This window comes from Hippocampus zosterae, chromosome 4 (genome assembly GCF_025434085.1).
Source record: "Hippocampus zosterae strain Florida chromosome 4, ASM2543408v3, whole genome shotgun sequence".
In the NCBI taxonomy this organism is placed as follows: Eukaryota; Metazoa; Chordata; class Actinopteri; order Syngnathiformes; family Syngnathidae; genus Hippocampus; species Hippocampus zosterae.
The window spans coordinates 14,717,751-14,740,529 of NC_067454.1; the positions used below are offsets into that span (position 1 = coordinate 14,717,751).

The following is a 22,779-nucleotide window of genomic DNA, read 5'->3' on the forward strand; positions in this document are numbered from 1 at the left end:
TGTACTGTACAAGTAATAATGCAATGTGATGATTAAACATTTATTCAGTTTCACAGTCTTTAACGTGCCTCCGAGGGAAGACGTAACTCCAAAGTGTCCCGCGACAAAAACGAGTCGACCCCCGGTCTAACGCGTTCCACAGTCTTCCTCATCCCAAACCTAATGACCTAAAAAAAACACGTTCTTTCCAAACCGCATGCTCTGCCGCTTGAGTTCAATGACAAACTAAGGACACTTTGTGTGACCCCCTCCCCTTGGAGAGAGGTTCTCTGTAAGAGCAGTGTAGCAACCATGCGGGTATACGGGTTAACAGTTCTTTAAATTCCGTCGGCCTGTGAGGACTTGAATGCGATTTGGGATTAGATGTGAGCAGCAAGGAGGGTATGCTGGTGTGGGTGTAAACCAGTTTGTGTGTACAAAGAAGGTGGAGTACGGCGAAGGCTGACAGTCACTCAAGCGATTTTGAAATAAACAGTTGATGTGTCTCGAGAGCTTTGCGTAATCCGGGCAGACATTACATGGAATATGCTCATTAGTGGAGAAGTGTTGTGTTATATCAAAACAGGTTTTAATTTGAAAGCTGTGAGTTGAAGAATAATGACCCCGTCATAACCTGTGGTTCACCGATTGTTGTTGCTCTCTCAGTTGACTCCTCCCTCTTTTTTCTCTGTTTCGTCTACTTTGCAGGTGACAAGGTGAGTTGGGTGTAGCAATAACATAGGGGCCACCGGTAATCTACTCTGTGCCCAGATAAGCAACACACGAGATCGTTCCATCGACGCCGCTGATTGGTGCACCGCATCCTGCCTCGCTCCGGCGGGTTTTGCTGTTTGACTTGGATTCTTGCCCTTGTGCTCTGAGATCCTACTGCCGTAAGTTTTGGAATCGGCCAAGCAACCCTCGTTGCTTAAAACTACGATTTAAACCCGTTCACACCTTGTCAGGGCGCTTTTGTTTGCATTTGCCTTGTCTTGTTTGTTTTTCCTAGGTGTGTTCTTTAACCTCCTTGGTCCCCGAACTCTTGCATGACTGTACTGTCCACGTACATTCAGCGAATGAGTTAAAATTGTGAAATGCTTTGCACAGCAATATCTAGAATAGCAACAGCAGAAGTCACTTCACTGTGCTTCCCTAAATTTGAACCTCAATTAAATTGTCATATTATTTGACAAAGAATCATTTTTTTACTTGATGAAACGTCCTCGTAGGTGGACGCCAGGCCCTTATAGTCCAAAATTTAACATTATAGACTTGAAAGCCAAAGATGTCATGTCCACACACGTGGACGCAGAGGTACTCTTTTTCATAATAGTCTGTAACGCTTTTCATTTAACTTGTAACTTTGTTTGGAATCAAGGCTGGGTGAATTATTTGCACAAGACACTTAATTTCCAATGGGGCCAGAGGAGGAACAAATGATTGCAGAGCGGTTCATGATTGGAGTCGGGCCGGCCTCCAGCAAATATAATGCGTGACGGCGACAAAGAGCAGTGTTGGCCACCTTCAAAATATATGATCAACAAATAACGCATCGCTGTTTTGCATTGCTAATACGGTTGAAACATAAACTCTCTGTTGTCAGGCAACTAGTCCACCTGAGGCCTGAGTATGCAAACTGTTTCAGGATTGTACCAACAAAAGCTCTAAAGCTTGAGTTTGAAGTGAAATTTAAATGTCCATCAGCGCCTGCAATTATGCCTGATTTAAAAAAACAAAACCTAAACATCAATTTCTTCTTATCTCACAAACAGTATACATCTGGGGGGAAGCAACACTACCGTGGGACTCCAATCAAATTATGTTCATTTCAAAATAAAACACCTATAAAATATACAAATTTGACCATTACCCAGGATTTCAGAAAATATTACAAATTAAAGTTTAGAGTATAAAGAGAATTTGGTCTTTCCTTCTGTTTGATATATTATAATATAACCCACATGCCCGGTATCATAACTGCATATCTGATGTTTGTAACAAATCTGGGTCAAAAATTGGTCAAGAATTAAACATGTTATGATTCGTTTAGTGGAGGCAAACACAGTCACCTCAATACAAGTGAATGGAAGAGATCGCTGGGGACACCGGTGGCGGCTCGGTCTGCACGTCCTCAGCAGGCCAAGGCGCATAAATGGCCGCTAGGATGATATTTTGTTAAGTATTAGTATGAGCATCAAATGAGACAGGCTCAATTTGCTAGTGCTTGGAATTGTCCAAATGGCAGCCTTCTTTGATGTTTTCCACTCTTTTTGAAAACTGCTTGGTAGCCCCAAAAATATGGACCTTAGTCATAATCCGGCGCGCTGCAAGTCGCTCATGAATGTGTGCTTAGAAGTATGAAGAGTGCAGTACATCTTCTCTATTCACACATGTACTTGAATGGGAAATATGCACCTAATTATGAAATAAATGATTTTTGTAAAACTCTTCACTTGCAGAGTTGACAGGGAGGCTCTGCCTTCCCTGCCTGATCTGACCACGCGTCCCTGGTCTTTCAGGACACAACATTGACATGGACACTTTGAGACAGCGTTCGCATCTCGAGAGGAATGAAGAGGATGTGAAACTCGGCAAAAGCCAGTCTGTGTTGCTCAGAAACAAATGTGATCCTCTCCCTAGGAGAGGTTGGTTCATTTCCTGGTTGGTGTGATGTCATCGGACAACTGTCGGAGCCTGTGATTGTTGTCATTTTCCACTCTGGTGAAAGTCATTCTTCTTGCTCCATGCAGATGTGCTGAGAGTTGCGGCCTTTTCTGTCATCTTCCGTGTCGTCAACTGTTTTCTGGTTCAGAGCAGCTTCGTTCCGGATGAGTACTGGCAGTCTGTGGAGGTCGCTCATCGCATGGCCTTCAAATATCCTTTCACTGCATTTATTTTTGCACCGCTCATCCACGGATTTTCTATAGTGCAGATCCTCAGGAGGGTCAGTGGAATCATGGTCTCGAGAAGTCGTTCTCGAGCGTAGTACTTGCAAGTACAACGCTACTAAGATCTCCAAAATACCACCAAAACCAGAAGTAGGCAGACAAGTGTTAAAAAGTCTTGCTCTTGTCTCGGTCTTGCCGGACTTGGGATTTTCCGTCAAGACCAGCTAAGATTTGCTATTCTTCAACTTCAGTTATGTGATTAGGAGAAAATACTCTGCCGTATGCAAATTATGTGCTCTTCAAATCAGTAAAACGGTGAGGACAATGTCAAACTCGAAAGAAAAGAAACAGGTGAGATGACGCTCACGTTAAATAACACACGAGAATCAAATTTTGTCTTTTACAAATGAACGTGTCTGAAAAGTTTTAATTAAATTGGCTTGATTTGACAGTTACACTTGGCTATGGCTTTTGCCAAATCAACTAAATTGGCAGTTTTTTCACTCTATTTCGCAATATGTACGACAGCTTTACTATCTGCAATAATTTAGTTGGCAATAAGTGTTACCATTTGAGATTTTTATTTTCCACGTTGTCCTTTGAAAGGGTTACAGACACAAAGGTTTTGGCAGTCAAATGTATTCAAAAGAATACAAATTTAAATACAGGGTGCTGTTGAACGATCGGTCTTCGTCATGTCATGGTTAACTTGTCTCGGTCTGGAGTCCCAAAAGTCTTGGTCTAGTCTTGGGTCTCAGACAAGGTGGTCGCAAGCGCAAAACTCGTGTTATTCTTAGTCACTGTTGCCAAGCTTCAACATCAACGCTGTGCTTTCATTATGAAAATACTTGATCTGTTCGGAATGCACAGACTGCCCTGGACCAGCCGCAAACTACTTGCTACTTTAAATTCTAACCCCCATTATTGTGACCTTAACAGTGTGACTTATGGGCATCTGACATGGGAATGGAAGGAAGGCATAAGAGGCTTCACCTATCCTCTCTTCTTTGCCGTCATCTATAAAATACTTCATTGGATAAACTGCGACTACGTGTATTTTTTGGAAAGTGGTTTTATTCATTTCTCTTTTGGGGTCTTGATATTTAGGCATCTTTCGGGTCAGATATGAATGATGATTCAAATTTTGTTTTCCCTGCAGATTTGGCTGCCCCGCCTACTTCAAGCACTTGCCACTGCGTTTGCAGATTTCAAATTCTTCTTCCTTGTCAGAGAACTGGAAGATCGAGACGTCGCGAAATGGACGGTGACTAGACCGGTTTAACTTTGAGGGACTGCCCATTTCATTGCATTTTGATTTTGTTTGTGTGTGTGTGTGTGTGTGTGTGTGCGCGCGCGGGCGGGCGCAGTTCTTCTGCCATCTGTGCTCGTGGTTCACATGGTACTGTTGCAGCAGAACGCTGACTAACAGCGTGGAGGCCACCATCACTTGCCTGGCTCTGTGCTACTTCCCCCTGCCAGCATCCAAAACACACAGCAGGTCGACTTCACGTCACGAACGTCTCAAAAAATGTGCCACGGATTCCCGGCTGACATCTTGTTCGTGTTTGATTTCCCCTTCAGCAAAAAATATTTGAGCCTCGTTGCCCTGGCGATCATTGTTCGCCCAACGGCCCTGATTGTCTGGCTTCCGCTGTTGGCTTACCATTTCTGGCAGTGCAAAAACAAACTGAGGCTCTTCGTTCATGACTGCATCCCCATTGGGTTAATTCATCTTCACAGCTTCATAATTCTGATCTTGTGTGTGTGTGTGTGTGTGGAGGGGTGAGGGGGGTTAACTGTGTTTTTGTCTCCTCTTCAGGGCTTCAGCCATTGTGATTTCAACCATCATCGATTTCATCTTCTATGGGAAGGTGAACTAACTACTGTACACACTCGCTGAACAACAACCATACAAATTGCAGAACCAACACACTAGGCCAGTCGCCAATCCGTTTGAAATTGAAAGCTTCTTCTTTCGATATGAAGGGCTGCCAGGTTTAGACACAGTTGTGAAATAACAAATTCACTCAAATTATCTTGAATAATCTTGTGTGCGTGTATATATATATACACACACACACACACCCCTCCGTGAGCCGTCACCTTACCGTGGTGGAGGGGTTTGTGTGTCCCAATGATCCTAGGAGCTAAGTTGTCTGGGGCTTTATGCCCCTGGCAGGGTCACCCATGGCAAACAGGTTCTAGGTGAGGGGCCAGACAAAGCACGGCTCAAAGACCCCAATGATGAAAACAATAAATGGATCTCGGTTTCCCTTGCCCGGACGCGGGTCACCGGGGCCCCCCTCTGGAGCCAGGTCTGGAGGTGGGGCTCGTTGGCAAGCGCCTGGTGGCCAGCCTACACCCATGGGGCCCGGCCGGGCACAGCCCGAAGAGGCAACGTGGGTCCCCCTTCCCATGGGCTCACCACCCATGAGAGGGGCCAAAGGGGCCGGGTGCAATGTGAGCTGGGCGGCAGCCAAAGGCGGGGACCCTGGCGGTCCGATCCTCGGCTGCAGAAGCTAGCTCTTGGGACATGGAATGTCACCTCTCTGGCAGGGAAGGAGCCCGAGCTGGTGTGTGAGGCAGAGAATTTCCGACTGGATATAGTCGGACTTGCCTCCACACACAGCCTAGGTTCTGGTACCATTTCTCTCGAGAGGGGCTGGACTCTCTTCCACTCTGGAGTTGCTCACGGTGAGAGGCGCAGAGCAGGTGTGGGCATACTCATTGCCCTCCGGCTCAGTGCCTGTACATTGGGGTTCACACCGGTAGACGAGAGGGTTACATCCCTCCGCCTGCGGGTGGGGGGACGGGTCCTGACTGTTGTTTGTGCATATGCACCAAACAGCAGCTCAGTATACCCACCCTTTTTGGAGTCCTTGGAGGGTGTGCTGGAGAGTACTCCTGCTGGGGACTCCCTTGTTCTGCTGGGGGACTTCAATGCTCACGTGGGCAATGACAGTGAGACCTGGAGGGGCGTGATTGGGAGGAATGGCCCCCCCGATCAGAACCCGAGTGGTGTTTTGTTATTGGACTTCTGTGCTCGTCACGGATTGTCCATAACGAACACCTTGTTCAAACATAAGGGTGTCCATATGTGCACTTGGCACCAGGACACCCTAGGCCGCAGTTCGATGATCGACTTTGTAGTTGTATCATCGGATTTGCGGCCGTATGTTCTGGACACTCGGGTGAAGAGAGGGGTGGAGAGGGGCGGAGCTGTCAACTGATCACCACCTGGTGGTGAGTAGGCTCCGATGGTGGGGGAAGATGCCGGTCCGTCCTGGCAGACCCAAACGTATAGTGAGGGTTTGTTGGGAGCGTCTGGCGGAATCCCCTGTCAGAAGGAGTTTCAACTCCCACCTCCGACAGAGCTTTTCCCATGTTCCGGGGGAGACGGGGGACATTGAGTCCGAGTGGACCATGTTCCGTGCCTCTATTGTTGAGGCGGCCAATCTGAGTTGTGGCCGTAAGGTGGTTGGTGCCTTTCGTGGAAAAGGCGTCCTCTCGGGCCTTTATAGCCTGTGGGACCCCAGAGGCAGCTGACGGGTATCGACTGGCTAAGCGGAACGCAGCTTCGGTGGTCGTCGAGGCAAAAACAAAAAAATAGCCAAATCAATATATAATAGTTTGGTCAGTTATTGTTTGAGTGAGTGTGAACAGGGTAACAAAATTATTGCAAAATCTCAACGTCATTTATTACATATGACAATTTGACATTTCGGTACAGATTTCAGCAAGCATGGAAGTTGACACATGATTTGCTTTCGCGGGCCACATAAAATGATGTGGCGGGCCAGATCTGGCCCCCACGTGTTGAGTTTGACACCTGTATTTTTATCTTATCTTAAAAAAAAAAAACAATTTAACTTAGCTAAAGGCCCATACAACCTATACAGAATTAGCCTCCTTCCACGATCAATTTTTCACAAAATTTGATTTCTGATAATGTGCCAAGACATCGTTTTGAAGAAATAAGTCCAGTGTATCTAGTGTTTGCAAAATAAAGAATGTTTTTGGCTCATCAGTTGTTTTCTGTTGTGTAGTGGATCTTCGTGCAGTTCAACTTCCTGAAGGTGAACGTCTTGGATGGAGTGGCCAGTTTATTCGGCACCCAACCCTGGCACTGGTACCTCACCCAGGGCTACCCAGTCGTAATTGGCCCCCATTTGCCATTTTTTTTGTACGGATGTTCACTGGCGTTCAGAAAGTACACACTCCTGCTGGTGGCCATCACCTGGACCATCTTGGTGCACAGGTGAAGTATCGAAGTTCTCTCACTCGCTCTCGTCACAGACCTACTAATATTATCCCCGGTCGCATCAGTTCATGTCGTGAACTTCTTTTCCAGTCTGCTTCCTCACAAGGAGTTTAGATTCATCTACCCTGTGCTTCCCTTTTGTATGATCTTCTGTGGTAAGTCCCGATTACAACTTCGTACAACAGCTGTCCGAAGGACTCATTGCCTGTTTATTAGGGGAGCTTTTTTTTCCAGTTTGTGTGAAGGAAAACACAACACGTAATTTCATTCACATATTTGGGGTGTGCAGAGCCAGAGTAAGACTCATTTTCAGGCTTGGGAGTTTCAGAGTTCAGAGCAGACTAGTTTGGTTCATCTTGAATGAGGACTTGCCATTATTAAGGGTGCAACAATAACAATTTTCTGGCCCAATGCCAAGCCCTGATCTTGAAAAGCCTGACCTGCCAATCCCATTTTTTTGTTTTCATAACTACCAGCATATACTTTTCAATTTTACTGAACATTAACTGTGAAACAATACAAATGGGTTGTTTCAACTGCATATGAAGTCGTTTTTGAAATAAAAATGAAAAGATTTGTCATCTTTCAGCACTAGAGGCAAGGCAAGGTGGTTTTCTTGACAAATAACATGAAAGTATAAAAATCAGCATGTATTGTATTGTAAAGTTGAACCATCCCACGATTTGTGCGCGCCATCAGGAACAACGATGGCTCAGATGAGAGCTTGGCGACGAGCAGCCGCTGGTGGTTTGTTGGCATCCAACCTGCTCATAGCCCTCTACACGGGCCTGATTCACCAGCGTGGCGCTCTGGACGTCATGAGCCACATCCACGCCCTTTGTCACGACAACTCACGGCCGGATGTCTTCTTTGCCATGTCCTGCCACTCAACACCTTACTACAGGTGCCAAATGCGGAAAGCAGTTGGGAGTGCTTCCATTTTTTTCCCAGATACAGCCTTCTTATAAAAGGGAGCATCATGGTACAGGTTGTGAATGACGACAGTGGATATGAAATGTCTCCACACGGCTACTCAAAGATAAATCAATTCCAAACTTTTTCCAGCATTAAAGTGATCTATGAACTGTGCAACTCAATTAAAAGAAAAAAAAACTATAAGTTGCACAAGAGTGCACTTGCACTCTGTTCAGAATTAACCAATTATATTCAAACTCATGTTATATGGGAGAATGTCTGATGAATTTAAGGTGTTCTATTAGGCACTGTCTTGTTTTTTTAAATGTAATGTATTTTTCTTAAAAACTTAAGAAAAACTTAAACTGTTGTCATTATAGAGTGCTTTGTGTAATTTTGAATGAAGGAAAAAAAAGATTCAATTTTAGAACAAGGCCATAACATGATAATATGGAAAAAAGTTCAGCACTGAATACTGTCTGGATGCACCGTACATAGATCTTCAAAGTCATTCTTTCTCCCCTTGCAGCCATGTCCACTGCCCACTAAAGATGAGGTTCCCCGAGTGCCTGCCTAATATCAGCCAGGTGGACGATGTAAACGAATCGGACGTATTCAATGACGACCCGCTTCTCTGGCTGCGAACTTCGTATCCACATGCGCATTCCCTTCCTACTCACTTGGTTCTCTTTGACGTGATGGAAAAGGTAAAAGTGCAGACAAATCTGGCTTCAAAGCAGACGTGGTACTGTAATGCTGATGTGCTTTTTTGTTTTTTTGAATATCTTGTAGAAGATCCCAGCATTTCTGCATGAAAACAACTACACGAAAACAGTCGATATATTTCACACTCATTTTCCTGAGGGTGGAGTTGGAGGAAGAATCTTTATTTATGAAAGGCAGAGACAACCACAGGATCATGTTTGATTTTATGCACTCGATGTTCAAAAAGGTTGTAACAGATTTTATGCATAAAAAAAGCGTGTGTGAATTTGTCATCCTCCCCCTTTGCAGACGCACATTAGAAAAACAAATGTTTGAACAGCAACCATTTGAAAGCAATCGCATCACACAAGCTTGAACTTGGGAGCTTGAAGTCCCCCCCTCAACACTATGGCTTGAGCTGGCAATCAGCTATTTTAAAGAGTATATTATGAGAGCACACTTTCAGGAAGAGACCATGAAGTGTTAAGATACTGAGCTGTAGCTCGTTTTTTTTAATAAACGTGACAAATTAAGCGATTTGTCTGTGCAGCTTGAAAATCAGACGGGCACATATTCATTGCCACTTTGCTTCACGGTCAACATTTGTAACTTTTTTCTCAAACCGTAGCAATGTTTGGAGGCCATAACAGCATTGGTGTCTTATTTGGGGAGGAAGGTACACTTTTCAGTCTAAGATGGACTACTTGTTAGTTGTTGCGGGGGGAGCATCCTCAAATGCAGATTTGTATTGTATTTTCAGGTTTCATCGTTTGCCTTCCAAAACAGAAGCTCTATTCTAAACATAAAAAGATCTAAATCCAAAGCCACTACATTTAAAGTGCGTCTGAAAATGTTCAGATGGAAAAGCACACCTGACATTCAGTAGCGTTAAAACATATCAAAACATTGTGCAAACTGACGAGAGCAAGCCATTGTGGTACGGAGGAGGTATTCCCACACCACGACATCAAGGCTCTCCAAAAGTGTTCATTCACTACAGTATTTGCGATCCAACGGCATAGGCTCCAGTTCAATTTTGACGTCGGACATGTGTCGGTTTCGTCGTTCACCCTGATGCCGCAATTTTTGTCTCTGCTGCCGACGACTTTGATGCTTTGTCCTCAACTCCTCTCGGGAGTCCGAGTCTGGTCGTTCAAGAGGCCCGCTGGGAGATTCAAGACTGAACACAGGGAGTATTTACAAGTAAGAATACAATGTTGAAAGAGAGTCGTAGGCGACTCACGCATTTGACAAAATTAGAGCACTTTATTCTCTCCTCTTTCATCTCAAACTGCTTCAAACAACAAAGCGTGTGACGGAAAAGTCGTTAGGACTGCACGACTGTCGTTTATCGCGGGTGGTTTTGGTCCCCATTAACCGCGATAAATGAGGGATTACTGTAGAAGCATATAGGCAACTGGTATAAGGTGGCTGTGCTATTTACTGGTTTTTCACATATTTTATTTTTTGATTCAGCAGCCAGACAGCAGTCGGTAAGAACGAGCGGCGTTCAGAAAGGGGAGACTGTGCAAAACACATACAGACACACACACACACACACACACACACACACACACACACACACACAGGGTCATGGGAATATTGCTGGCGCTTATCCCAGCTGATCCTGGGCGAAAGGCCGGATAACCCCTGAACATAACTACCTTACATTAAGATTAGGTTTAGTGCAGGCAGTATCACTTTATTTGACTCTATCCGACAACAGTGTACATAGCTATTTTTTGTTATTGAAAAGCACATAACGGGGTTGATGAGGCAGTTTAGTTGCCATTCTTTTCACCTGGGAAAGGTAATCTGAGATATTTTAGATTTGAGTGGAGGGCGACGGCTCTTTCCCCTTTACCTTGCCGAACAGTTGGGACGTCAGCAGTCTGCTCACCTGGGCCCATCGCTTTTCGCGTAAGCGTCTCCGAAGAGGTGTCTGTAGATGAAGTCGTCGACGTCTCCGAAGACGTCGTCGTGGAGGCCGTGGTACTCGGGCATGTTGACCAGGTAGTGTTCCACGCTGCTCACAAAGTCCGTGAAGAGCATGCGGTCGTGGATGAAGAGGCCGTTGTGGAAGAAGCCGTTGATGAAGCTCTCCAGTTCCTTCCAGTGATGGAAGTGGTGGACTTCCCGCTGCAAGTAGCTCCACAGCAGCTGGTGGAACTCGTCTGCTCGTATGGGCTCGGTGGCTTTGTTGAAAACACTCGTGGACTCCCGGTAAGCGCAATCAAAGACTCCTCGGCATCCTTTGAGGTTGGCGCTCTGGCCTTGCTCTTTATGGACTTTGTCTCCTGGTTTGCGTGTGTTGGCGTCCTGTTTGGGATGATCCTTTTTTTTCTTATACTTTCGCGCCTCATAATATTTTGTATCTTCTCTCATCATCTTGTCGAAGAAGGTGGACGCCGAATCCTTGAAGTGGCGGAAAGTGGATTTGACGGAATCGGAGAATTTGCGCAGGTTTTCCTTCACAGATTCCTTGGCTTTCTTAATCTGCTCTTTGTGATGGTGGACAAACTCCTTGGTTGAGTTCTTGACCGCATCAAATGTCTCTTTCACGATCCCCGATGTGCGCACTTTTGCTTTCATCACTTTGGGGTCCATGTCTCCTTTAGCCTGGTTGTCTTTGGTTTCCAGGTAGAGCCTCTCCCACATGTCAGAGCGCTGCTGCTCAAAGACCAGCCTCTCCTCCAGCTCCCGCAGTCCGGACCTGAGCTCCTGGGCTTCTGCCTCATATGTAAGCTCCCTCTCCTTCTTGAACTTCTTCCTCAATTCCTTCTCGCCCTCCAGCTCCGCCTTCAGCCTCCGGTTTTCGGACAGCAGCGCATCGTCTGTGGCCGCCGTAGCCTCCAGATCTCGAATCCTGGAGCGCAGGCTCCTCAGCTCGTCCTGCAAGGTGGACAGGGACTTTTCCTCTTGCCCCAAAGAGTTTTGCAGCTGGTGGTTCATGGTGGTCAATGCCAGGTTCTCCACCTCCCTCTGTCTTGCTAACAGTGCCTGGGCGTCGAGCTGGACCTAATTGGGATCAGAATAAAGGAATGTGTGTGTGTGTGTGTGGGGGGGGGGGGGACAACTCCTGTGAACGCTAGGAAAAGTGAGCAGAATAGAAAGAATATATGCCCGTGTTTAGTCAGGTGTATGCTCCGTTTGTATATGTTACCGCATTCATGTGTAAAGCAGCAGTTGTTTGAAGGTTTATGAGTAGCATAACAACTTTGCTAACGTCACGAATGATGTAGTGGTGCATTCGCCTGACTTCAGCGCAGGCAGCGTGAATCCAGTTGTCAATCAAAGAGATCACGTGAATGTCAGATTGAATGTTTATCTTTCTTTGCATGTGTCCTTATGACGGAGTCTAACTATAGTGAGGATATGGGCGACTGCATACGGCGCAAGAATTCCGAATGCGACCAGGACCCAAGCACTGCTATAAAAGACAGTTGGCCACTCATCAACTCACATTGCGGAATTAAGCGTAAGACTCCCCGTGATGTGAAATGGGTGAGTCTGTATTGGATGCTGGAGCTCCTCATACAACATTTTGTACCTCATCACTTTTTTTAATCTCTAAAAAGATAAGAGTGCCAGTCAAGGAAGATGCAGGGTGAGAATGAAGATGAAAAATGGGTATTTGAAAATGCAGGGCTCATTCCCATTCTTTTGAATGTAACCGGCAAAGAACGTACGCCACTCGCCTTTATTCATACCTCATAATTTAGCTATTTCATTCACAGGTTTATAGGAAATTATAAATATGCTTAAGTATTGCTGTAAAACGCAAACTGTGTACTGCATGAGCTGCATTTCTCTCGCAGAGTCATTGCTAGTCCATTCATATACCCTATAAGTGCATGGACCTTACTATTGCATAGGCATTTATTTGCTCACTTGGGCCCGCAAATAAATGCCTCACCTCTGCTGGTAACCAGTCGAGGAAATCTTTTCATTCGTGCCTTTAGAAAAGAAAAATAAGTTACCTGAACAAATTCCTGCATGGCGTTGAGCTCCATGTTCTCATTGCTCATCTTCTTGATGACCTGTGTGAGCAATGAAACAAGCTGCTGCTCATCCCAATCGTCCAGGCTAACACCGTCGCTCTTGACCTGCACAGGGAAACAAAAAGGACACACAAAATATGTCAACGTCACGTCAATTGACTGGAAGCCAGGGATAGTTGCCTTTTTCCATGAAACATGAATACAGCCACTTTCTAGAATAAATAGAATAGAATGATGAAAAAGTGTATTTGTGGGCTATGAATACTCACATGATCATGAAGCACGTCCCTCACACTGTCAAGCTCACTCTCTCTGACTTTGTCTGCAGTTTTCTGCCTCTCCTGTCGTTGCACGCTGCCTGTAAAGAAGACAACATTCATGTTAATGGGTCAACAAACATTTTTCCTTTCTGAAAATATGATGGTTTTGGAAATGCAAGGATGCACTTATTGTGATCGTTTTATTTGATACTGAGCTGTGTGATTTTCTTATTCAGTAACATTTGGGCAAGACAAAGGCTGGCAAATACAGCCTTGAATTAAGCTAACATGTGGGAGGAAGATGAAAACCATGAAAACTCCACATAGGAAGGGCCGATCCTTGAACCTCCCATGCGTGAGACAGATGCGCTAACCACGAGTGCAACGTGCCACTCACACGTAAAATAAAAACACATTCGGTGGCTGATTCCATACCATAGAAGTGTCCAAAGCCCATGCTGAGAGCAATGACAAGGGTGAGTAGGATACAGGAGTTGAGGGTTCCACCGCCTTGGTATCGCGCTCGCGGAGTCGCCGGTCCGACAGCGGTTTGCTCCAGCTGCTGTTTCTCGTCTTCCTCCTCAGACTCCACGGTCGTCTCCTCCTCCTCCTCGCAGGACTCCGTTGCGGCGTTTGCTGTATTCCTCCTCAACCTGCGCCTTCGCAACGCCAAGTTTGGTGCCGTTTCATCATCGCTGCTGCTGGAATTTGGGGCTGCGGGTGGCGGCTGGCCTGGGAAAACTTTCAGAGACACATGCAGAAGTCAATGTAGTCATCACCACAATGCGTATTCAATAAACAAAGGAGAAATGAGTAAATATGAGATATATAACATGCATACATACGTGAGGTTATTCATGCCAAAGTAATTCTGATGTAAGTACTTTGTGTGTACTTTTTCATCATGCAGAGGCTTTCATTTGAGTCATGAACACAAATGTTTTTTCCCCCCATACATTCGGCAAAAACTACTCGATCAAATTTAAAACGAGCCACGTGTTGTAATTCGACAGCGTAAATGAATTTACATGACTAATTGCATAATGGAATCATTTACATTCACATATGTGACATCTTTTGAATGGCCTCACTGTGGAAAAGAAGTACGGTACTGTTTTCTTTCTTGGATTAAAAAAAACACCAAAAAAAAGCTTCAATGTAGAAATGTACTGTTCTACATTGAAGAGTGACAACATTTTTTAAAAATTGTGGTACATCAGAGTGCCTGTAACGATGCAAAACTATTTATTAAGATGAAACTAATGTAATCAATGAGTCAATACCGTATTCTTCGGACTATAATTTGCTCCAGAATTCAAGTCAGTCGCATTTGCCCATGTGGTGATATCTTTTATATATTGATGTCCGTTTTTGATGCAGTGCCGCCTGAGGGATCGACAATTACAGGTTTTCAATGTTGTTTTTTGCCTTGCCATTTATATGTCGTGATTTTCCCAGATTGTCTGAACCTTTTGATGATATTAGGGGTCGAAGAAATCACTAGATTCCTTGCAATAGTATGTAGTATGTAGTAGGGACAAATAAAGGATATCTTAGTACGTTTTGAAACCTCACCCAACCTTTGCTTGTGAATGAAATGCAGGGGAGCTCCTTTTATCCCCAGTCTTGGTACTCAAGTGTTCCCAATTAGCCTGTTCACCTGCAGGATGTTTCAAACCAGTGATCGTCCGATTTCCGGGGCCGTTATTTGGCATTTTGGCGGTTATCGATATCTGCGTTTTTTGTTTTTTGTATCAATCCGACGGCGAGCAATTAAAAACAGTTATTTTGGCTCTGTCTGCCGAGACCGTGCCTGTGACTCTCTCGGGCATTAGCCAACCCACAGCACCATCTAGCTTGATTGCTCGTGCAGTGAGTAACTGCCAGTCAACAGCAAAAACTGCATGTTGCTCCAAGAGGTTGCTCTGCCTTTCAAGGCTCACACACTGGGAGAGGAGAAAATATTGCTAACGGTCCAGTAAGCGAAGCTAAGTTAAGGCTGCAGACTTTAGCTAAAGTGTAATAAATCTCAGTCTTCTACATTTTATTCTTTTATCTTAAATCACAACTACATGCACTTGTAACATTACCCCTTAATATTATATAAACACAAGCAAAGAGGCAGCTCTGCTCGCTAGCATCTCGCTACACGCGGCGGGAGTGTTAATCACTTGAAATGACAGCATTTGTACTTTCAATTGTGTAAAACATGCCAAGGTTTCTTGTGTATTAAATATGCTATATAAATAAAACTACCCCCCCCAACACACACACTAGTAGTCAATAGGGAGGGGTAAGGCTAACTAAGAACTAGCCGCTAATTTGGTACGTCAACCACATAGCTCTATAGAGAGGTTGAACCGCTTGAGATAAGGTTGCCGATCAGTGATATGGGAAAAAGTAAAAAAGTGGGTGAGCGAGTGCCTGTGTGTGTCTGTGTAAGCCACATTATAGCCGGTGCAGAAGTTGATCGCAAAGTGCTGCAAGTCAAAGTCAATCATGGCTGCGCATGTTTCAGGACTTTTTTGCCACAGAAAGCCAGTGTGACAAAGACGTCGAGCTGGCTCACACAAGAAAAAAGGAACACCCACAAAAGGCAACGGAGAGAAGGGGGTCGTGTGGATGAGATGTTCACTTCTCTGCTGGCCAATAGCTGTGTCAAGGATATACTTTTTTGTTTTTGAGCTTTAAAACACAGATAAAAGTATGCGGAAAAGATGAACATTTCTGTTCAGTAACACTGACTTTGTAGAAAACCATTACTGTAGTAAATTTGAAGGAGCTATTTGTTTTCATGTCACTTTAGACGGCATGCTGCCGAGTCTGGGAGCTGCCAGTTGTCCATTTTGTAATATCTAAAAAAAAAATACTTTAACGCATTGCAAACCACAAAAGCCATTTAATATACATGTGCTTGGGGATCTACACAGTTAAGAGCTGGGAGTTTTTATTATGAAAAAACTGACACCAATTACATTTTTGGGGGGGCAAATCCTAATTGTTGCTATTTGCAGCAGGGCTCCGTTCATTTTAATGGCTCCGTGTTAACTAAACAGACCGCAATAACTGAGGAAATTCAGATGAGATATGATTATTTCGGTCGGCGATATATACTTGTTTGATGGTGCCACCAGAGTTTTTCCAATGTAAAATACGGTGTCTCAATAGTTTGGGGAAACACAAGTCTTAAGAATGTGCGTGGCAAACAAGACACCAAATACAAACCAGCAGCAAAACGGTGCAAAACAGCAAAGCATATTAGTGATCATGATTAGTCTGGGCCTGTGTCCCGACAGCTTTCTCTTGTTGATTAGTTGATCGCAAACACGTTTTGACCACCTGAAAAAGCCCGGCCTCTTGCGAGCCAACTTCGTAGTAGACGGCAGCCCATGTTCACAAGGCTTTGCGCAATTTCCCAGTCACTCAACCTCAGACCTGATTTGGCGATGTAAAATGGACAAATAACAAGGAAGATGTCGCGGGATAATTTTTGGGGAAACATTCTTCCGCCGCAACGTAACGAATGGTTCAACCAGAAGTCACGAGTATCGAGGCTTTGAGGTCCTACCAGGATCTGTGGCGGCGGTGAAGGCATACTGGCTGCTGCACGACATGCCCAGAAACGAGCCCTCGTCGGGGACTAGCGCTTCCTCCGCGCCGTCACACTCGTCCTCCTTCAGCTCTTGTAGCGTCACAATGTCCGAGTGGTCGCTGAAGGACAAGACAGCGACACGGTCTTCCACCGCATGGTCATCAGCTCTACCCTGAGGGGGGGCAAGGATCCGTTTGTTCAGAAAGTCGCGACCGTGTGGATGGGAGGTTACCCGTGTGACGTTCTTCTCACCTCTGAGGTGCACAGTGTGTTGTCCATGGTTTGGTCTCCCAGTGTGTCATCCAGCGAGCCATCTTTGTCATCATTACATGCAGCTAGAAATTTCAGAAGCATTAGTTGGGAGAAATATAAAATGAATGCCCTTTCCAATCAACTATGAGGAAAAGCTCAAGTGAAAAGTCAGTTTTTCAATGTTCTTGTTCTCCAACTTGAGGTCCATCCATGTACGTGTGCTCTTGTCCGACTCCTCACGAGTAAGACAATTCAGCGTACTAGTATGACGACAGAGCACTAGCAGAACAACTGTCGTACTAGTTCATGTCTTTTCCACTACGAGTGCCACTTTTGGCCTCACTTCACTTTCAAGCCTGGTAAAAAGAATATCCAATAAATGCTCGAGGCCTCCCTCAAAGACAATAGAGATTTTTTTTTCCACATTCGTGATGTCCAGGAAAACTTTGGCATACTAGTTGAACAGGTAAATGTTACTAACGATGAAAGTTGCACATTTCTTGACAACTGTGTGCTACTCGTACCATTATAAAATGATATTTGTTTGCACCTTGGGTTTCACCAATAGTAGAGGGCAGATGTCATCTAGCGCACCCGACTTTTCGCACTGAGATGACGACTAATTTTGCCTCACTAGTTATCGTGTAGTTCTACTGGTTTGCCAAAGTCATTCTGCAAGCGTACAGAAATGTGTACACATCACTAGTAAGAAGTCAGTCATTCTATTAATTTGCCCTAGTTGTTCTGCAAGTGTTGAATTGTCTTAGGATATTGAATAAATGCTCAGATAGCTTTCCATAATCTCTCACATTTAAGAAATGGTTCATAAGGTATTCGGTATGCGAGGACCCCGCTTAACTCGAAACTAGATCGTCTTGAAACTGCAGCAGAAGGTCACTAGTTTGTTCAACGCAGCCTTCCAAAAGGTCATATTCAGATGTACCGTTAACGAAATGTCCAAAGACATGCTTCAGAGTAATACTTTGTACATTTATGATTTGTATCAGTGTCACTCTTAACAGGGGGATGCATACAAGCAGAAGTTGAGTCTTGGGAGTCCTGCAGTTCAGGTTCCACCAAAGCAGAACCTTCTTGGGCATCAGCTACAGGCTGTCCCGTGATGTCTGCCACCAAAGTCTCAATATCGGAGCCCTATAAGCGTAATACAAAGTGTGGAGACATTAGAGGATTTCAGCGCACAGTTCATTTGATGTGAACTGTTAAGCTCCGGCATAGATAGTTTTATACATATGATTTGAAATAAATAAAGATCATAGTTGACCACAAGAAACCAGAGCTCTTCTGATTTGATTGGTTTTCAAAAGGGACATTGATAAATATTCATTGGACACTTAATTAGGCAATCATTCAATCCAATGAGACTTACTCAACTCAACTGTACTTACAGAGCACTTTCAAACAGCCATCGATGCATACAAAGTGCTGTACATGGAGCAATTTAACATATACAATAAACAGTAAGACAAATCGGTAATAAAGACGGTCGAAAGCACTGGCGGAAAAAAAAAGTATTTCTTAAATGCTGTCTCATGTTACTGAATAGGGTAGCTAGCTAATATGATAGATAATTCAACTGAAATTATTCAATTCTTCTCTCTGCACATTTAGACATGAATCTGATGCAACAAAAGTAAAAATTGTCTTCGAAAGCCAGAGAAAAAGTGGAAATCCATGGAAATGTTTTCAGTAACAAAATGGCAAGTTGCGCGACATCTACTCAATCATGAACAGTTGGACATGTGCAGTCAAAAGTTCAGAGGTCAAACTTAGTTTGCCTGTAAAGGCGAGAGTGCATTTTAGGCTCAAGCAAAATTTCCAGTCATTTTTTATGAGTAGTAAATATAACAAATGTTCCCAGTAGGTGCTTAATAAATGTGACGTTTTTGAATGCATTAATTCTTTCATTTTAGGGGGTATCATGCTCAAGCTGTGACGATATGTGCGATCAATTAGTGATAGGCTTTTCCACGAACAGATCCACGAACAGGACGTGAGACGGCTCTTCAAGCAGCAAAAGATCAAGAAAGCTCCGGGGCCCGACAAAGTGTCCCCCTCCTGCCTGAAAGTCTGCGCTGACCAGCTGGCTCCGGTCTTCACACAGATCTTCAACAGATCCCTGGAGCTGTGTGAGGTCCCATCCTGCTTCAAACAGTCTACCATCATCCCAGTTCCCAAGAAATCGGCAACATCGGAACTGAACGACTATAGGCCTGTCGCCCTGACGTCTGTGGTCATGAAGTCCTTTGAACGCCTTGTGCTGAACCACCTAAAGAACGTCACTGGACCCCTGCTGGACCCTCTCCAGTTTGCCTACCGGGCAAACAGGTCTGTGGAAGACGCAGTCAACATAGGTCTGCACTACATCCTCAAGCACCTCGACAGCACAGGGACCTACGCAAGGATTCTGTTTGTGGATTTCAGCTCTGCGTTCAACACCATCATCCCGGAACTCCTCACCCCCAAACTACTCCACCTCGGAGTGTCTCCTGCGATCTGCCAGTGGATCCTCAGCTTCCTGACGGGACGGACACAACAGGTGAGACTGGGAGCAACATCATCATCAATACGCACCACCAGCACTGGAGCCCCACAGGGATGTGTCCTCTCGCCACTGCTCTTCTCTCTCTACACAAACGATTGCACCTCAACAGATCCAGCTGTCAAACTCATAAAGTTCGCAGACGACACCACGGTCATCGGTCTCATCAAAGACGGCGACGAGTCTGCGTACCGCCAACAAGTGGAGCAGCTGGAGCTTTGGTGCGGCCGACACAACCTCGGGCTGAACACGCTCAAGACTGTAGAGATGATCGTGGACTTCAGGAAACATTCTTCTCCTCAGTTGCCCCTCACACTATCCAACTGCCCTGTGTCAACCGTCGAGACCTTCAAGTTCCTGGGAATCACAGTCTCCCAGGACATGAAGTGGGAAGTCAACACCATCTCCATCCTGAAAAGGGCCCGGCAGCGAATGTACTTCCTGAGGCTGCTGAGGAAGCATGGCTTGCCACAGGAGGTGCTACGACAGTTCTACACGGCAGTCATCGAATCAATCCTGTGTTCTTCCATCACGGTTTGGTTTGGGGCCGCCACAAAAAAGGACAAAATCCGACTTCAACGGACAGTTAGGACGGCAGAAAAAATCGTTGGCATCACCCTACCCACTCTTGAGGACTTGCACACTGCAAGAATCAAGACAAGGGCACGGAAAATCCTCCTGGATCCCCCGCACCCTGCCCACCACCTTTTTCAGCCACTCCCCTCAGGCAGACGCTACAGATCTATGCGTACCAAATCCAGTAGACACTTAAACAGCTTCTTCCCTCTAGCCATTAACTCCTTAAACAGTCACTGACATAGTCACTCTTCTTGCACCACAAAATGGTATTACAAAACTACTGGTATACTCTAAAATGGTTCAATGATTTTGTTGTTTACGATGATACTAGTGCAGCGTGTTATACCGGAGACAAATTCCTTGTGTGTTCTACATACTTGGCCAATAAAGATGATTCTGATTCTGATTGTCGAAGAATGGAAAAAAATATTTTGTTGGTTTGCTATGTTTGTATTAGTGTTAATGTTTTCGCTCGTGTTCTCTAAAGTGCTTAGTTACAGCTGCAGCTCTTGTGACAGTGAGTGTTTCACCTCCATGCTGATGATGCTCCAGCCACAGGACGACTCGGTATCACTGGATGTGTTTGACATGATGCCAGTTTGACAGCAACGCTGGGGAAGTTGCAAAAAGATGAACTGAACACTTACTCATTTTTTATTTACAACACACGAGTTGCACAAGGCAACGTTTTATTTCAACGAAGGGGCCTTGTTGCGTCATAAAACACCAACCACCACCATGTGTCAGAGACTCTGAATCATGGGTCGAGTTCATCAGTTATGCTCGTGACTTGAGTTAACATGTTACCATTTTGAAAAGCATGACGTTAAGTAGTTTATTATAAGACATTTGAAATGGCAATAAAAGCTGCCGTCCTTGCATTTTGTTAAGCAGCACACTGGCAAAGTCGTTGAATATACGAGTTAGTCCATTTGACCCAAAAAAAGCAAAACAGTGACGTTACGCGACAGTGTTTTGCAGTGACGTTATATTGCCTTGATTAACCGGTTTTAAACGCGCGAAGTAACGAGAAATAATGTACATCGTCACCAATTCGTGTCGATAACGTCAATTCATTAACCCGAAAAACTAGCGAAAATAATTATTCAAAGAAAATGTTTGCAGAAGAAGAAACCTGTATTTTAGTGTTCACCGACGATGTAGCTGGTTGCAGGCAGGCCAATAATTATTGCACGACTCACAGGCCAGGGCTCATAGTCACAACAAAGCCGGTATTCCCTGGGAAATGTAGTTCTATAGTAGAAGAAGATGGCGAAGAGAAAGTCATGTATCGAACTGACAAAACATCAATTCCCAACAGGCAACGCGTTAGCCAAACTCGCTGAGGTGGGGCGGGACCAGCCGTGTGCATGCTGGAAATTGACGACGTCGCTTTTTGAAAACATAAACAAGAAAACGTGACTAAATAGAAAGCATACCGCATTCCTAACGTTGGAAAGGAAATCATGCGTCCATATTTAACACATTCTTCGCTTGTACACTATATAAAAACATTGTCATTGAAAAAAAACATTGGTTAAATAATTTTACTTTGCCTTTTTCGAGTGACGGGAGCCCAAGAAAACAGAACACGCGGACATTTATGATTCACTACTGTATAATGTATCATTTTTCATGAGCTGCACCCATGGCATTAAGCATTTTCCAACGTGTTATCATTTTTAACAAGATTTCAAATATGTCGTTTGTGTACCCAGAAAAAATTCTGACAGTTTAGCTCATGAAAAAATGGGAATATTTTTTTTTCGGTGCCGATGACTCCTGTTTGATTTCATAAACTAGTGCAATGTTTCCCCTACCTTTATTTGCAACAGAAACAAAAAGCATCCAAATCTAACTATTATGCACAACACGGCTTCTATTCTGGTGAACCAATTACGTCACATCCAGATGTGCGAAAAGGGGTTACTATAATGCAATACATAACAAATGGCAACCATTAGACACACGGGTTTAATGTAGCTTTTAGACATCCAAGGAAAGATCATTTAATTGCTCTGTCACTACAGGTATATGTTCCTGGCAAGGATAGATGAACAAAGGTATATTTGTACTTGATCATTTTCAGACCAAGGAAATGAAATTTGTTCATTTCCCATTTACAGTGGCATGTAGTCACTCAACTGGTACATATGACAGGGAACTGAGTGACAGTGTTTGTATTTTGTCCTGATCTAAGAATTGATGTGTTCATTTGTGTTTCTTGTTCATGGATTTAAATGACTGCTAATTGCGTCTGATGGTGCCAGTTGTCAAATAAAATTAAATAATCATCAGTGAGGTTTAGGGACAGCTATGCAGGTTTTTGATACACTAAATACTCAACACTTGTTTGAAAAAGAAAGACAAGTTTGTTATATTTTTGTGTTTTATTGAGAATCAGACTTTTCACAAGTAAACACAGTCTAAAATCTAAACAATTTTGTGAAAAACAAATTAATTGTGATGACATGACAAACAGACAAGCATTAACAAAAGCATGATAATTATAAGAGATACATTCAATTATCCTGGCTTTGTCTTCTGAGGAGGAGCAGCCGGGGTCCCCCTGAGTTTTATATAAATGACCCACGGCTCTCGACACTTGAACTCATTATCACAACATTACTGCCCAAAGGGAAAAAAACGAGAAACTTGTTAATTCCATTCTTTGCCATTCACATCATCGGATAGCAACGCATGAGAAGAGAGCAGGACAACATGCAAGGTTGTTCTCATGTGTGAAGAAGTTGCATTTGGCCAGATTCTCAGAACCACGGATTCAAA

General features: G+C 44.3%; 2 protein-coding genes across 5 annotated transcripts; one reads left to right on the top strand and one right to left on the bottom strand.

Moving 5' to 3' along the window:
• The first annotated feature begins 548 nt into the window (after positions 1 to 548).
• LOC127599915 (GPI mannosyltransferase 3-like) lies at positions 549 to 9,259 on the top strand. The gene is made up of 13 exons (XM_052064147.1): positions 549 to 872; positions 2,499 to 2,624; positions 2,730 to 2,853; positions 3,813 to 3,929; positions 4,026 to 4,131; positions 4,235 to 4,365; positions 4,449 to 4,589; positions 4,687 to 4,738; positions 6,914 to 7,125; positions 7,219 to 7,283; positions 7,828 to 8,032; positions 8,573 to 8,750; positions 8,836 to 9,259. Exons 2-13 carry the CDS (start codon positions 2,513 to 2,515, stop codon positions 8,968 to 8,970), a joined length of 1,578 nt encoding a protein of 525 aa, XP_051920107.1. The 5' UTR covers positions 549 to 872; positions 2,499 to 2,512; the 3' UTR covers positions 8,971 to 9,259.
• On the bottom strand, positions 8,910 to 21,854 carry ccpg1 (cell cycle progression 1). Of its 4 annotated transcripts, none has more exons than XM_052064134.1 (11): positions 21,813 to 21,854; positions 20,523 to 20,603; positions 17,888 to 18,005; positions 16,854 to 16,936; positions 16,578 to 16,773; positions 16,349 to 16,444; positions 13,445 to 13,750; positions 13,019 to 13,107; positions 12,729 to 12,854; positions 10,649 to 11,766; positions 8,910 to 9,928 (listed from the first exon to the last, which is right to left on the bottom strand). In XM_052064134.1, the coding sequence occupies exons 2-11, from the start codon at positions 20,580 to 20,582 to the stop codon at positions 9,736 to 9,738; spliced, it is 2,385 nt and encodes a 794-aa protein (XP_051920094.1). In that variant the 5' UTR covers positions 20,583 to 20,603; positions 21,813 to 21,854; the 3' UTR covers positions 8,910 to 9,735. The 4 variants fall into 4 exon arrangements, with proteins under 4 accessions (XP_051920094.1, XP_051920093.1, XP_051920095.1 ...); XM_052064133.1 differs by lacking the exon at positions 21,813 to 21,854 and adding an exon at positions 21,128 to 21,279; XM_052064137.1 differs by lacking the exon at positions 21,813 to 21,854 and adding an exon at positions 21,128 to 21,280 and having other exon boundaries at positions 9,772 to 9,928; positions 10,613 to 11,766.
• Positions 21,855 to 22,779: the final 925 nt, after the last annotated feature.

Coding starts and splice junctions, on each gene's coding strand:
- LOC127599915 (XM_052064147.1), top strand. CDS start 2,513: ATGGACACTTTGAGACAGCGTTCGCATCTCGAGAGGAATGAAGAGGAT. Junction 4,590..4,686: donor CATGACTGCATCCCCATTGG/GTTAATTCATCT, acceptor TCTCCTCTTCAG/GGCTTCAGCCATTGTGATTT. Junction 7,284..7,827: donor CTTTTGTATGATCTTCTGTG/GTAAGTCCCGAT, acceptor GCGCGCCATCAG/GAACAACGATGGCTCAGATG.
- ccpg1 (XM_052064134.1), bottom strand. CDS start 20,582: ATGTCAAACACATCCAGTGATACCGAGTCGTCCTGTGGCTGGAGCATC. Junction 13,751..16,348: donor AAGAGGCCGGGCTTTTTCAG/GTGGTCAAAACG, acceptor TGTCTCTGAAAG/TTTTCCCAGGCCAGCCGCCA. Junction 11,767..12,728: donor CCATGCAGGAATTTGTTCAG/GTAACTTATTTT, acceptor GATCCCAATTAG/GTCCAGCTCGACGCCCAGGC.